Source organism: Macaca thibetana, chromosome 15 (genome assembly GCF_024542745.1).
Source record: "Macaca thibetana thibetana isolate TM-01 chromosome 15, ASM2454274v1, whole genome shotgun sequence".
In the NCBI taxonomy this organism is placed as follows: Eukaryota; Metazoa; Chordata; class Mammalia; order Primates; family Cercopithecidae; genus Macaca; species Macaca thibetana.
The window spans coordinates 59841220-59855744 of NC_065592.1; the positions used below are offsets into that span (position 1 = coordinate 59841220).

The window sequence follows — 14525 nt, forward strand, 5'->3', positions numbered from 1 at the left end:
CATTTCATAGCAATGTGATTTTAAAATGCCATTAACATTAATAAAAATGCCAAGCCAATTAAATTTTACTCATTAATGTATTCACTTGGTAAAATTTACTGACCACCTACAGTATACCTCACTCATCTATGTGATGGAAACAAAGCAAGAAATAAAAATAGATTAAGTTCCTGCTCTCATAGAGCTCACAGTCTGAAGAAATTTTTTTATCATAAGCTCAAATACTTATACAATCTATAAAAATCAAAAGGACTTTTGAGGTCATAATTATTACTGAAACATGTATCTTTATCACACCTTCTACTTTAGGAAACTAAAAAAAGATAGATGAAGGAATCAGATAATGTATGTATAAAATACAAAGCGAAAGTTTCCAGAAAAGAGATTTAAGAAACTTCCTTCTCTATCTCTCTTTAATAATGTATTCCCCAAATAATAAATACTATCCAAGTGTCAACAGCATCCATGGATAGCTTATCCATTTTCTTCTACTTTGAGATGCTGAAGGTGAAATGTAAGGTTCATATAAAGAAATACATTTCCAAGATGCCATTATGATTTGACATCGGGGCAAACGTTGAACTTCCTTAAGGACAATATACTATTTAAAAATCTCCTTGGCTTAATCTGTTCTGATTTTAGATTCTGCATTTCCCATGTGGTATCTGATGATTAATCATCACTTCAGTGGAGTAAGAAATTACCAGGGCTTAGGAAAAAAAGAATATTAAAAAAAACAGATAATCTGAAATCGCACAGTGATTTAAAATGTTTTAAAACGTAACCAATTATGTATGTACCTACACACAAGTCTTTTATATTTATGTTCACCACTAAGGGAGAAGTCGCAAAAAAAAAAAAAAAAACAGACCCGGAGAGAGAGTAAAAAACGGAGGCTTGGACCAGGCACGGTGGCTCACACCTGTAATCCCAGCACTTCGGGAGTCTGAGGCGGGCGGATCATGAGGTCAGGAGATCAAGACCACCCTGGCTAACACAGTGAAACCTCGTCTCTACTAAAAATACAAAAAAATTAGCCAGGCGTGGTGGCAGGCACCTGTAGTCCCAGCTACTTGGGAGGCTGAGGCAGGAGAATGGCGTGAGCCTGGGAGGAGGTTGCAGTGAGCCGAGATTGCACTGGGCAACAGAGTGAGACTCTGTCTCAAAAAAAGAAGAAAAAGTGGAGGCTTTAGGCCCAACTCCACCACTAGTTAGCCAAGAAACCTTCTGTAAGTCATTTAAGGTCACTCTCCTCAGTTCTCTCATCTGAAAAATTATGTTAGACTAGACAATCTTAAAGTAACCCAGCCTAAAATCTATGATATTATCAATTTGTACCATTCTCAAATTCTCAGTTCCTGAAAGGTTAAAGTCATAGGCCTTCAATAAATAAAGGCAGAACTTAATTATAAAATATACCTAAATACTGTGTGTAGAGTTGCATGCCTATAGTCCCAGCTACTCAGAAGGCTGAGACAGGAGAATCACTTGAGCCCAGGAGTTCATGTCCAGCCTGGGCAACATAGCAGACTCCCATATCTTAAAAATAATAATTATAATGCCCCCCAAAAAAATCTAGCATGAACATATACTGTCATTTTAGGACATATATATAATATTAAAAATGAACATAAATAGCTAGCTACTGTTTTGCTTTCTTCCCGAAGTTGTGAATCATTACTCATATTCTTATTAAATTAACAACCTGTCACCCAGGCTGAAGTGCAATGGTACAATCTCCGCTCACTGCAACCTCCGCCTCCTGGGCTCAAGTGATTCTCAAGCCTCAGCACCCTGAGTAGCTCTATTACCTTCTAAACAACAACAGACTGAGTTAACTGGCCCTAAAATTATATCTCAGGAAACTAAGTCTGCAGCCAGAACTATCAATTTCATACTACAAGGAATAATTCTATAGTACAAACATAAAAATGAGGCTATTGAAATTATTCTTTGCAAATAAATACAAAATAATTTAGAATTTCAAATGGCTCTAGATAGCATACTCTAACACCTGAGAACTTATGTAAAAGAAATGAGTCAATAAAAGCTTAACAGTAAATAAACCAAAGTCAATTAACATTTTTTCCTTATGATATCTAGACAACTTAAATTAGAATAACTACTTCTAAGTCCCAATTATAATACACCCTTGAGATAAAAGTAACCAAATAGTACATTTATTATTTACTAAGTAAAGCATTGGAAAAGTTATGCATTCTTAAGAATTAACCTATAAATGAGCTCAATAACAAAAGCAGCGTGGCAGCAGCAGCAGCATCTTTTATAAAGCAATTCAATCTATTTAACAACAGAGAGAAATTTCATTAAACAAATGTGTTTATAAATTTCTTCAGATTTGTTGTTTGTTTCTGACAGAGTTGAACAAAGTCTTATTTAGTAAATATTAATGTCTTACCTTTGAAAATGCAGTCCTACATGAGGGAAGACAGGATGATAATGATGTTCGTTTTGAGCTATTCATTCAACTGTTAACATAAATTTTCCTCACTAGCAGCCAAGTACAAGGTGCTATGGACTGAATATTTGTGTCCCCCACAAATTCATATTCTGAAATCCCAACCCCCAAGATAGTAGGAAGTGAGACCTTTGGGAGATTATGCGATTATGAGAATGGAGCCCTCATGAATGAGATTAGTGACCCTACAGAAAAAGTGTCAGAGAAGTCTCTTGCCTCTTCCACCATATGAGGATAGAGACACAAAATGGCCCTCTGAGGACCAGAAAGTAGGTCCTCACCAGACTCCAAATTTGCCAATACCTTGATCTTGGACATCCCAGCCTCCAAAACTGTGAGAAATAAATTTCTGCTTTTTATAAGCCACCCAGTCTACGGTATTTTGTTATAGCAGCCCAAACTGACTAAAACACAAAGTCTCCTATATCTCTTTAAAACTTCCAGTGGCAGTATATCCTGCCTCGAAATTCTACGTAAAACTGAAGTTATGGACTTAGAAATGGTGTTCTAAGAAACTATATTTATAAGATACTATAAAACCTTCAAAAGCAAGAAAATATGAATGTATCTGGCATGGTGACTATAACTCAGGCATTACCCAGAATAATGGTATCTTTATCACAACCTTATGTGATGATATTAAGTATGTAGTGATACTATATATTTTAAGGCACTCTACAAACCACTACCTGAGCCCTTCTAATCCAGGGTCCTCATGAACCCTTCTAATCCAAGGTCCTCATTTAAAGAAATTCAACATTTATAAAGCACCTAGAAATGTGCCAAGCATCATTAATACAAACAATATGAAACACAGTCCCTGCCCTCAAGAAGGTTTCACAGTTTATAGAGGAGAGTAATTATGAAAATGTCACAACTGCAAGGTATTATGTAACCATGCAAGAGACATGCCTAATACAGCTTCTAGTAAGAAAAGAGCCTAGGGCAAAAAAATGCCTAAACAGAGATTTTAAATAAAGAAATTTATCAGGAAGAGAGTGGGGTAAGTTTCAAGAGAGTACAGTAGGTACCAGTAAGTAAAAACATGGAGAGAAGGAAACAGCACTGCTTCCTGTGTGGAACACAAGGCAAGTCAGTGTACTGCTAAAGCATAAACTGAGATGAAGATAAGAAAAGATAAAGCTGGTGAGACAGATTGGAATTACATTATTTACTAAGCCTACTATGACATATTAGATTTTATCCTGTAGTCCAGGGAATTTCAAACTGTTTCAGAAACCAAACCTTTTTGTTTTCCCATAGAAAGCTTCCATAAGATATCAACAAGTAAGTGCTATGAAAACAGAGCTGAAGGGGTGGGAACATGCTCCATGCTTAGCCCATGCACTGCAACTGCAGTTTGAAAACCACGGCCACAGAGACTTAAGCACGGGAGTGATACTGTAAGATTCACTCTCTTGATATATCCTTCTGAGGAATGTTTAGAGAATGGATTTGAGCAGGACATGACTGGAGGCAGAGACACCAGTTAGGAACAGGTGGCAAGAGCCACAGCAAGAGACAATGAGGCCCTGAACCAGTGTCATGGTAGTAAGGATAGAAGAAAAGGGAGTAGCTTTGAGGACCATCAAGAGGCCTTGGTGAAAGTACACTAACTGCACATATGGTGGCTATTTGATCCCACTTGGCAGTAATACTTTATCCCAATTGGCAGTTTTCTAATGGAGAGACTAACTTATTAGCCAATTTCCAGGGGGAAGAACCTATCTTCTATATGTATAGTGTACATAGAAGATATGTAGCTTACTGAATTTTTCTAGCCAACTTCCCTAACCACTTACCAATGTTTAACTTCTTTAATAACAGCTTTTCTCATATTCAACATTTCAACAACCAATAAATCTGGTATTTTTTTTCTTTTACTCTTTAAAAGAAAATAGAAAACTACAACCTGCTCTAGGATGTTTCTTCAAGAGAAAACATTATAGATCAAAGCAGCTAAAAAGAAACAAAACAAAACAAAAAAAACTCTAGCTCTAAAATTGGCATATACCATTCTGTCTCCCTCACTTTATTTTACATTTTAATTTTATATTACCTTTCAGGGCACTGCTGGAAAAACGCTGTCAGCTGCTGCAAAAATACTGGCCAGCAATCAGGTCTGTGTTCAAGCACAGTGATCAAAGGATGAGGATGATTTCTGAAAAACACAAAAAGTCACATGGGAAGCTGTCGTTCAAGACTACACATTTTCAATATCCAAATATAGCAGCAAAGAAGCCAATATAATCTAGAGACTTTTTTCAGGATTCATAATTGTCACAAAATGATCACTTGCTCCATTTGTTGCAGAGTTGGTTCATCAGAACTGACTCTCCTCCCTGCCTTTACCTAACATTTTTGCAGAAAACAAAATGGACCCAGGAGCCTCAGAGATCCAGATTTGGGAATGGGCTCTTCCATTTAACAGCTCTGTAACTCTGGCCAAGCTCCTGAATCCAGGAGCTCTCTCATATCCATCCCCTTGATCCTTCATTCCTAGAGGTCACAGGCCACCTCCTCCTCCTGCTACTGCTGCTCTCTTTCCAAGCCTGGAAATTTCCATTTCCTCCAACCTTACCCCAACCCTGTCTCTCCCTCTCTGTTTCCACTTCATTATTCCCATTGTATAGTTCTGTGTTTCCCAGCATATTTAAGAATAGAAAAAAGGAAATATTCCTTCCATCTTAACAACAAACTAACCAAACTGAGGATGCATAAAATTTCTGTTGAATGCAGATGAATCCTTTTATTTGAGCTACTTCCATTAAGATACCTAAAGAGACTATATAAAACATAAAATCTGAAATTTGGATTCTCAAAGAATGGGGTTTAACTCAAAAAAAAAAAAAAAGCACAACCATGAGTTATTTTAAATAGTTCAAAAAGGCTACTCTACTAATAATTGCAAATTGGTCAGCTTTTTAAACTATTAAGTACTATAAAATTTTTAGTTATTATTTATGTGGCTTTTTCCACCAAGAAAATATTTAAATAAAATGTAAGGTGGGACGCAGTGGCTTACGCCTGTAACCCCAGCACTTTGGGAGGCCGAGACGGGTGGATCACCCGAGGTTGGGAGTTTGAAACCAGCCTGACCAACATGGAGAAACCCTGTCCCTACTAAAAGCATAAAATGAGCCGGGCATCGTGGCACATGCCTGTAATCTCAGCTACTCAGGAGGCTGAGGAAGGAGAATCACTTGAACCTTGGAGGCAGAGGCTGTGGTGAGCTGATATCACACCATTGCACTCCAGCCTGGGCAACAAAAGCGAAACTCCATCTCAAAAAAAAAAAAAAAAAAAAAATTAAAATGCTCATTGTAAAAACATGCAAACAATACAAAAAGATCAATCTTTTTAGCATAAAAGGAACCACATACATAATGCTATTCTTTAATTTTAATTTTAACCCAACTACATATCTCCAGCAACGATTTTTCAAAAAACAGTGACTATCAGACCATCAGTTACACTCAAATGATTTTTTAAGACTGCCTTCATGATGATTCTCAAAATATGATGCCTTACTAGTAAGATCAACTGGGAACTTGTTAGAAAAGCAAATTCTCAAGCCCTAGCCCGGACCTAATAAATAGCCCTGCAGGAAATTCTGATGCACTGCTATAAAGCAGTGTTTCTTAATCTTGGTTGCAAGTTAGATTAGCTGTGGAAATCCTAATACTAATGCCCAGGTCTGTTATCTTAGACTTGCTAGGAATGAAGTTTGTCCCTTAGCAATTTTTTAAAACTCTACGGGTAATTTTAGTATGTTGCCAGGATTCAGAACTGCTACAAGTAAAAACTACTGCAGGGGTGTTGGGGGTGGCAAATGTACTATGTTTTTTTCTCTTTTAAAAACAGAAGAGTACAGTAGATCTATCACGTTGAAACACACATGAAACACCTCTCTGACACTACCACACAGTTTCTGGGTATAACACTATCTCTTTATTTCTTCTTAACCTCACCTAACCTATCATGTACTAACTAACTTCACATGCTGGCAGCCTCCTGTTTGCTAAAGCACAGGCTATTTCTGACTGATGGGAATGCTATCATTGCTAAGGGATCACTCCAAGCAACTTTTAATGCCAAAACTCAGAAATCATATCAAAATCATTCATGTTTCCCAATTCCAAACCCTTTGGCAGTTAAATCTACCTAGAATTTGCTTCCACTCTGGTTGCCACAAATACTAAGAAAAATATTACAAATCCTAAAAGCCTCTCAGGTATGTCACATCAGATGAAATTCTTAGATTGAAAGTTCAGCAGGTCATGTTCAATTAAAACCACAAAACAGGCAAGTAGCAGTGATTCACACCTGTAATCCCAGCACTTTGGGAGGCCAAGGCTGGAGAATTGCTGGAGGCCAGGGATTTGACATCAGCCTGAGCAACACAGCAGGACCCAGTCTCCACCAAAAACAAATGAACAAACAAACAAAAAAACACCACATAAAAAGGAAGAAATAGCAGAAACAGTACCTACAATTATTTCAGCAGCTTTGGGTTCTTCTGATAAGAACCATATTGCTATAAAGAGTATCAGATATAATCATCCATTAATCTTCCAGATAATGATGGCACTTACAAATATTTAAGAAGAAAACTCAACAAGTTACCACAAGGCACTGAAGTGCTTTTTAATATTCTTCCTTTATAAGTCATCTCCCTTCTATCCTTCACACCCCACCAAAAAAACTACTAAGGATCTATCTCCTTTTTAAAATACACAGTTTTGTCCAAATTGAATAAGGTCAACAGAAATAAAAAACAGTATAAAATGGGATTAAAAGTGATGTATACATGGCAAACATTTCTATTATAATTTACATTTATGCATACCGAGGGAGCCACCCCAGCTTTGTTGCATGATGCTGAAGGCCTGTTTTGCTAGCTATTGGATTCAGCAGATTTTATTTAGTATCTCAGACCTAAATTCAAAAAATGAGATTAAGTAAAATATAGTAGGATAGGGATCATAAAGATTAACTACTGATTTAGACATCTAGATAATTAAGTTTTTCAAAAAACTGATTATGTCAGATCTCAGTGGCAATATTGCAGGTAATGATACACAATATTGATTCCAAGAAGCTGAAAAGCTTGAGGGAAAAGGTAAGTATAAGAGGAGAACACTGAATCCTCCTGTTGATCAGCATTTGATTATTTGATTACTAACATACTATTTCAACTAAGTATACTAACCTATAATCAATTATAATTGCCACAATTTTAATACCTTAATCATAATGAAGCAAAGAGCTAAATTCTCCCTTGAGTCATCAAATTGGTATGTAATACATATATAAAATAATCCATAAAGCCTTAGGCTCATGTAATAGAACGGATGTATTTTTTAACTCAATAAACTTCATTGCACAACTGCCCATGCATGAGAGTTTCTCAGTCTTAGCACTACTGACATTTTGGGCCACATAACTTTTTATTGTGTGGGTTGTCCTATGCACGATGGAACATTTGGCAGCATCCCTGGCCTCCACCCACAAGATACAAGTGGGATTTCTCCTAGTTATAACAATCAAAATTGTCTCCAGACATTGCCAAATATCCCCTGGAGGACAAAATTGTTCCTGGTCAAGAATCACTGCATTGAGTAAATGACAAGTACTATGGAAGGCCCATCACTGAAGAAAGCATTGCACCAATCCCGAACTGTTTAAAAAAAAAAAAAAAAAAAAAAAAAAGACTATGCTTCTACTTTTCTACTTTCACCTTTCCTTACACTGAATGAAAAGTAGTTAATCAATCATGATCAAAGTTGTGATTTTCTTAAGGAAATATAGTTATCAAACTGGATGCACAAGAGTAACAGAACACAGTAGAAACTAAAAGCCTTAAAATGGAAAACAAATGTAAAATCATTCCTTTACAAAACATAGAATAAAGGGCATTAAAGAATATTCATGCTAATTTGGATATGACAGAAAATGAAGTTATTTTCCTACTTAAAATATTATAATTAGAGCATTTAAAATTCAATAAAGCTAAGTATAGCTCAGTCTTGCTGTATTAAAGAGTTGATTATTACATTTATGGATTACTCAAGATTTTTCTTTACTTTCTTCCTCTCACCCACTGCTTGTTAGCCTTTCCATTTTTTCAGATATATCCAACTGAGAAAGGTCAAGGTAAATGAAAGGATCCACAGTTTAACTGAGTCAAGTTAACAACTTTAAATTGGAAGCATTACTGATCAAAAAAGGGGAGAATGTGGTATGAAAAATGCCAAAACACAACCTGAGTCATGCCTCAAATTTCTAATTATCCCCAAACCGGCTATTCAAGTTATGTTGCCTAACAACGCTTTATTCAAAAGGATAGATGGGCTGATGAATCAGCCCGATCACTTGTAAATAAAACTAACAGTAGCAGACAATAAGCTATACAAGTTTTGAAAAAATAAACACAAACATGACACATTATCATCATTATTATTATTTATATTAATATATGCAGTGACTACAGAACATTATTGGAATCACTTACTATTATGTAGCCATGTCCATATCTCAGAAAATAGAAGTGGAGAGGTGAGATAAAAGTGTGAGGGAAAAGAACTGAATTAAAAGAATCAAAAGTTCCAAATTTACATCCTGGCTCTGCCACAAATCACGTGATCTCACGCAAGAGAATCAACCTCTCTTGGCCAAAGTTTCTTCACCAATAATAAAATAAGGCGATCAGACTAAATACCTTCCAGAGCGAATACTGTATAACCCAAGCCACCCATTAACACCCTAACCTTAGTACTGCTCAGGACTACAGATGCAAACAAACCCTGCAAAGGCAAAAAGTATTAAAGATGGCAGCTCTCAGCTACTAATAATTCTATCCCAAGCTTAAATGGCTCTAAGTCCAATGTCTAATAAAACCTAAGTCCTCAAAAAAAAGGACTTCTATTTTTAGCTCAGAGATAAATCACCCTATTTTTTTATTTCAGAAGGAAGTAAAGTGCTATGTCCGCAGAAATTTTTAAATCAGAATTTTCTAACTCCTGAGATAGCCAATAGATTCTGCTTTCTCCTTAAAAGAGAATGACATTATTTCTAAAGATCAAGATCAATACAAACCAGGCAACCAGGTCACCCTTCATTGGTCTCTAGTGCCTATAATGTCTCTCTTACTGTGTGCATTTTTTTTTGGGGGGGGGGTTGTTGTTGTTGTTGTTGTTGTTGTTCTACAAGAGATGATCCAATTTGTTGTACATTCTTTGGCACTTCCCCATTTCGTGATTTACAAGTATTTTAATTGCTATTTTAAGTAAAGCATTTAATACCTAGCAAATAGAAGAACTACAGAAGTGGGTACAATTATGATTATCATCAGGATAGGTTTGTCTCTTAAATTACAGCATAAGCAGTATGAAAGCTGGGTATGTGTCTTTTTAATCTTTTTGTTTCCCTTTCAGTGCCAAATGCCTATCTACAATAAATGTAATTATCACACACATACTTTCCCCAAATCACCTTCTTAAACTCTTAAACTGGTTGATTCATGTTGTTGCAAATGACAAAATAAACTGGATCATGGGAAGCCAATTTATCACAGTCCCTCTAGCACATTGTCCCAAAGTCAACGCTGTTCAGAGAAAAAAAGCACAGAGGACGCACACAGAGTTGGTACCTAATACTTCAATATTCCCACTCTTTATTAATATCATCAACAGCACAGAGCAGTACAGTACATGTATCCTAACAGAACGGAGTGAGGAAGGAATGAATGATAAATGCATAGTTCCCCCAGACTAGCAGAGGCAATGATAAAATATGTAACTGGATTCACCTTTCCAAGTATAAATACATCTATCCTAATAGAAATGAGGGGGTTAAAAAAAATACTCTGTGGTAGGCAAATCAAAAAGCAAAAGTTATTTGTAACCTTTAGGTCACCTCAACCTTCTTGTTACATCTCTGAATATAGGAAAGCTATGATTTGATTTACATCATAAATTCAGCGACAGACACAGATTGCCTTTTCTGTGTGAGGAAACAATGCCTGCAGTCACCATGCATTTTCATGTATGCAGCTGTGACCCTTGCGCTTTCAGAAGCATTGCATAGCACTTACTACATCAAATATGCATTTTAAAAGCATTTCTCTACCTGCTCTGAATTTTGATTTGAAACTGCTGGTTAGAAGCTAAAAAGAGATTTTTTTTAATCTGCAGATTTTAAGTTAAAAGATGCATAATATAAAATTATGAAGACTCCACCATGAATATTACTATAAAAAAGAAATAATAATTCAAAAGGAAAAACTAAACAATAATTGTGAATTTCTGTAGATCCTATAACATAATTTTAAGACAAATGCATCTTTATCCTTCCTACATAAGCTCCTAGAAAGAGACTTGTAGCAAAGCAATTGTAATTTTGTCATTTTTGAGTGACAACATCTTTTCTTTGAGTCTATAAGGCAGAGACAGTATAAGATTCCTTTCTTTGAAAATATACTTCCTATTACAATGATTCTCCCCCAACAATGAACCTTTCCCAGAATCCCTTTTAGAGGGCCAGGGTTTTAATGCAATGGTGCCTGACAACGTCAAAAGTCTGGAACTATTTTAAGTACAAGGTAATTGGTTAGGGGGAAACATAAATGTACTTAGGGATCCACAACCTTCCTTTCATTAAGTTGTGTGCTATGATCACTTGGTGGGGGGGACACTTAGAGACAAACTAATAGGCTAATAAGCAAAAATTACAACATTTTTGTGGCCTTAAAGACATTTATCAGCAAACTATAATACCAATCTTTCAATTAAACATCTACAATTAGAAGACATATAAAGTGTTTTCTGGTGGCTACTGCTAACTGGAAGACTGTATGATGGGTGCAGCTTATTCTAAAAGTAAATCCTAGGTGTAAACCCCAGGTGATTCGACCCATAAATTGTGAACAAAGACTTTCCTGAATAGAAAAGAGGAAGGAAAAGAGGAAATGAAAACAGGAGCAAAACATGTAGCTAGAGAGAAAGAATGGAACTGCAAAGAGACAGATGGCCCTTGCAAAGTACTACTGGCTATGTATTCTCAATTACTTTCCTATCTTCTTCTTTATCCTTAACTCTGCTGGGCTTTTTCAGGAGCGGATCTGACTACATCCTTTCCCATCTTCTTTCTCTGATTTTTCTATAATGATTCCTACAAGCCCACTGAAACCATATGTAAAATTTTTAGTATATATGCATGTGTACATTTTCTATAACAGGAGAAAGTCCAAAACTTTTATGTAATTCTTAAAGAAGGTCCTGACTACCCTCCCAAAAAAGGCTACATACCAGTAAATTAAACCTAAATATATCTAAGGTAGTTGCTACAATTCAGTCTCATTAGAACTTCTGCTTTCAAAAACACTACAAAGACCATTTCCAAAAAAAAAAAAAAGTTATATGATATGTTCTGTCCAGAAATGGTGGCTCCCTGAGTGTAAGTTTTTGTAACTTCAGTAAAATAAAAATAAAATTAATTATTGCATTAATGTATTCCACTGGTTTCAATCCCTTATGGCAGCTTGATTGTAGAGGTGTCATACTTACATTATGCTAAGTAAAACCAAACATTTATACCTCAGGAGATCCCTTCAGATAATATATTCAAGTATTGAAATAATCAACCCCCCAAAAGCAAAATGCTCACTTTGAAAACAAAGCCATATGATAATAGCTGACAGTCGATTTTTTTAAGAGTTAGAGGATGAGCAACATCATTGAGAAATAGTAAATATAATAATGAAATGTATCTAGATATGAAAAACAACTAAACTACTCTAAGGACTACAGTTCATTTTCAGTAACTTACAAAAAGTAGTTTACCTTTAAAATATATATAAAAGGCAAAAAAACACTAAAAATGCAAATGGGTAAATAAAATTTTATATCTATGGAATAGATTAAAAGGAATGAAGTATGGATGCATGCTACAACATGAAGGAAACCTTGAAAACATTATGCTAAGTGAAAGACGCCACACTGTATTGTTCCATTTATAAGGTAAATCCAAAGACACAAATAGTAGTGTTTTCCAGGGGCTGGGAATAGAGTATTGGGGAATGAATGATAATGGGTATGAGGTTTCTTTTTGGGGTGATGAAAATATTCTGGAATTAGACAGTGATGATGGTTACATCACTTTGTGATCATAATAAAATCTACTGATTTGTACACTTTAAGAGTGAATTTTATAGTATGTAAATTATATCTCAATAAAAAGGCATTTAAAATATATCAAACTTAACTCAGCCACATATTATTTTTAATTAACCTTTTTTCGATTTTAGAAAGCACATGTATCAGCAGCGTAAGTATACTGCTAATGTAAAAAAAAAAATTAACTTGGATTTCCCTTAGAAAATAAGTCCGAATCAGAATCTGATTTATCTCCTTAATATCCTTGATTGATAGCTTAATAGTAATTTCCACCTCTAAACCATATAGCTAATTCTTTTGCCACTAATAAACATAAAGGGAGTGGTGCAGTTGGGAAAATCACCATTTTGTAGTCATCACAGTGAAAACTGGTTGGGAGTACTGAGCTTAATGAGGAGCAGAATATTTGCATGGTCTCAAAATGTATTCCCCACAGATTGCTTATTAGTTCAAAAAAATGATAACTATTCAGTACAGAAACCACACAACACCTTGACTGGGTAACCAAAATTAAAATCCCCAATGAGAGGCAAGATGGACACCAGTACCTCCACATGTGATTATCCTCAGAAGGACACAGCATCATTTATATGGAACTCAAAAATGCCAACATCATGAAAAACAAAGAAGGATGAGAAACAGTTCCAGATGTTAAAAGGCTAAAAAGGTATGGCAACCAAAGGCAACATGTGATCCTAAACTAGATCTCATACATTAAAAAGTAAAAAGGCAAAAGGTAGGACATTATTGAGACAATGGACAAAACTGGAATATGGACTGTATGTTATAAAAAGTAATATCAATGTTCAATTTTATATTCTGGTTATATAAGAGAATATCATTGTTCTTAGAAAACACATTCTTGAATGTATGCAATTTACTCTCAAATGTTTTTTATTAATTATACAGAGATAATGATAATGCAAATGTGGCAAAGAGCAAAATCACTAATAAATCTGGGTACATGGTACATGGGAGTCTTTGGTACTATTCTTGTAACTTTTCTGGAACTTTAAAATTATTTCAAGATAGTAAGCTAAAAAGAAACGTTTTTAATGACTTCCCACTGCTCTTTAAGTACAACCCACTCTTTGCCATGGCCTTGCATATTCTAGCCCATGCCTACCTCTCCTGAGCCAATGTCCCAGCCTCACACTCCCTAGAGCACTAAACTCCAGCCACTCTGCCTCCTGTTAGTTCCTCTCATGGGCCAAGCTTCTGGGCACTTGCTTTTCCTACGTCTGAAACACTCTTCCTGCACTCTTCATGCAGCTGGCTCCGTGTCTTCCTTCAAAACAGACAATAGGAGAAAATGCAAAAACAATGCTTAAAAAGCAAGTTATTGAAATTAAAAATGGAGCTACATTTTGATATCCACAACCGCAAACTGGTCTTTGTGCAGTTAAATCAGCATTTATCTTGGGCTTGCTCTTGCTTTTCTTTATTTGATGGCCTTAAGGGATGACTGCATTTGCCCTCAGTGATAAGGAAAAAAATCAATATGAATTACAAAATATCTCAGTCTTTAGGATATACATCTTTAAGTCCTCAAACTTAACTCTCCCTCCAAATAAACTACATACTACTACACAAAGAGATGAACAAATACAAACATAGGGCGCATAACTTTAATCTACTCAGGGTACAATCATCCATTACTGTTGGCCTAATTGCCCACTTCAGAGCACACCATCTGCCACAAACATTTAATATTCCCTTATTTCAGAAAGTACAGCTTGATGTTTACCAGACCAAACCCTCCCACAAATAAGATTCTTAACATTTGATATTTGTGCATGTCAGCCACTGTCTGGCACATCAAAAAAATACACGAATTCTGGAACAAGCAGTTACTGCTCATGAATTCGCAG

General features: G+C 35.7%; 1 protein-coding gene across 11 annotated transcripts in view; it reads right to left on the reverse strand.

Moving 5' to 3' along the window:
- FOCAD (focadhesin) overlaps positions 1-14525 on the reverse strand; it is a 312387-nt gene that overhangs the window by 228722 nt on the left and 69140 nt on the right. For 9 of the 11 annotated variants that reach the window (XM_050761318.1, XM_050761319.1, XM_050761315.1 and 6 more), the window contains one exon: positions 4539-4640. In XM_050761318.1, the coding sequence (XP_050617275.1) occupies positions 4539-4640 (102 nt within the window). Of the gene's footprint in view, positions 1-4538; positions 4641-13780; positions 13943-14525 lie in introns of all 11 variants that reach the window. The other 2 variants (XM_050761323.1, XM_050761324.1) reach the window with 2 other exon arrangements.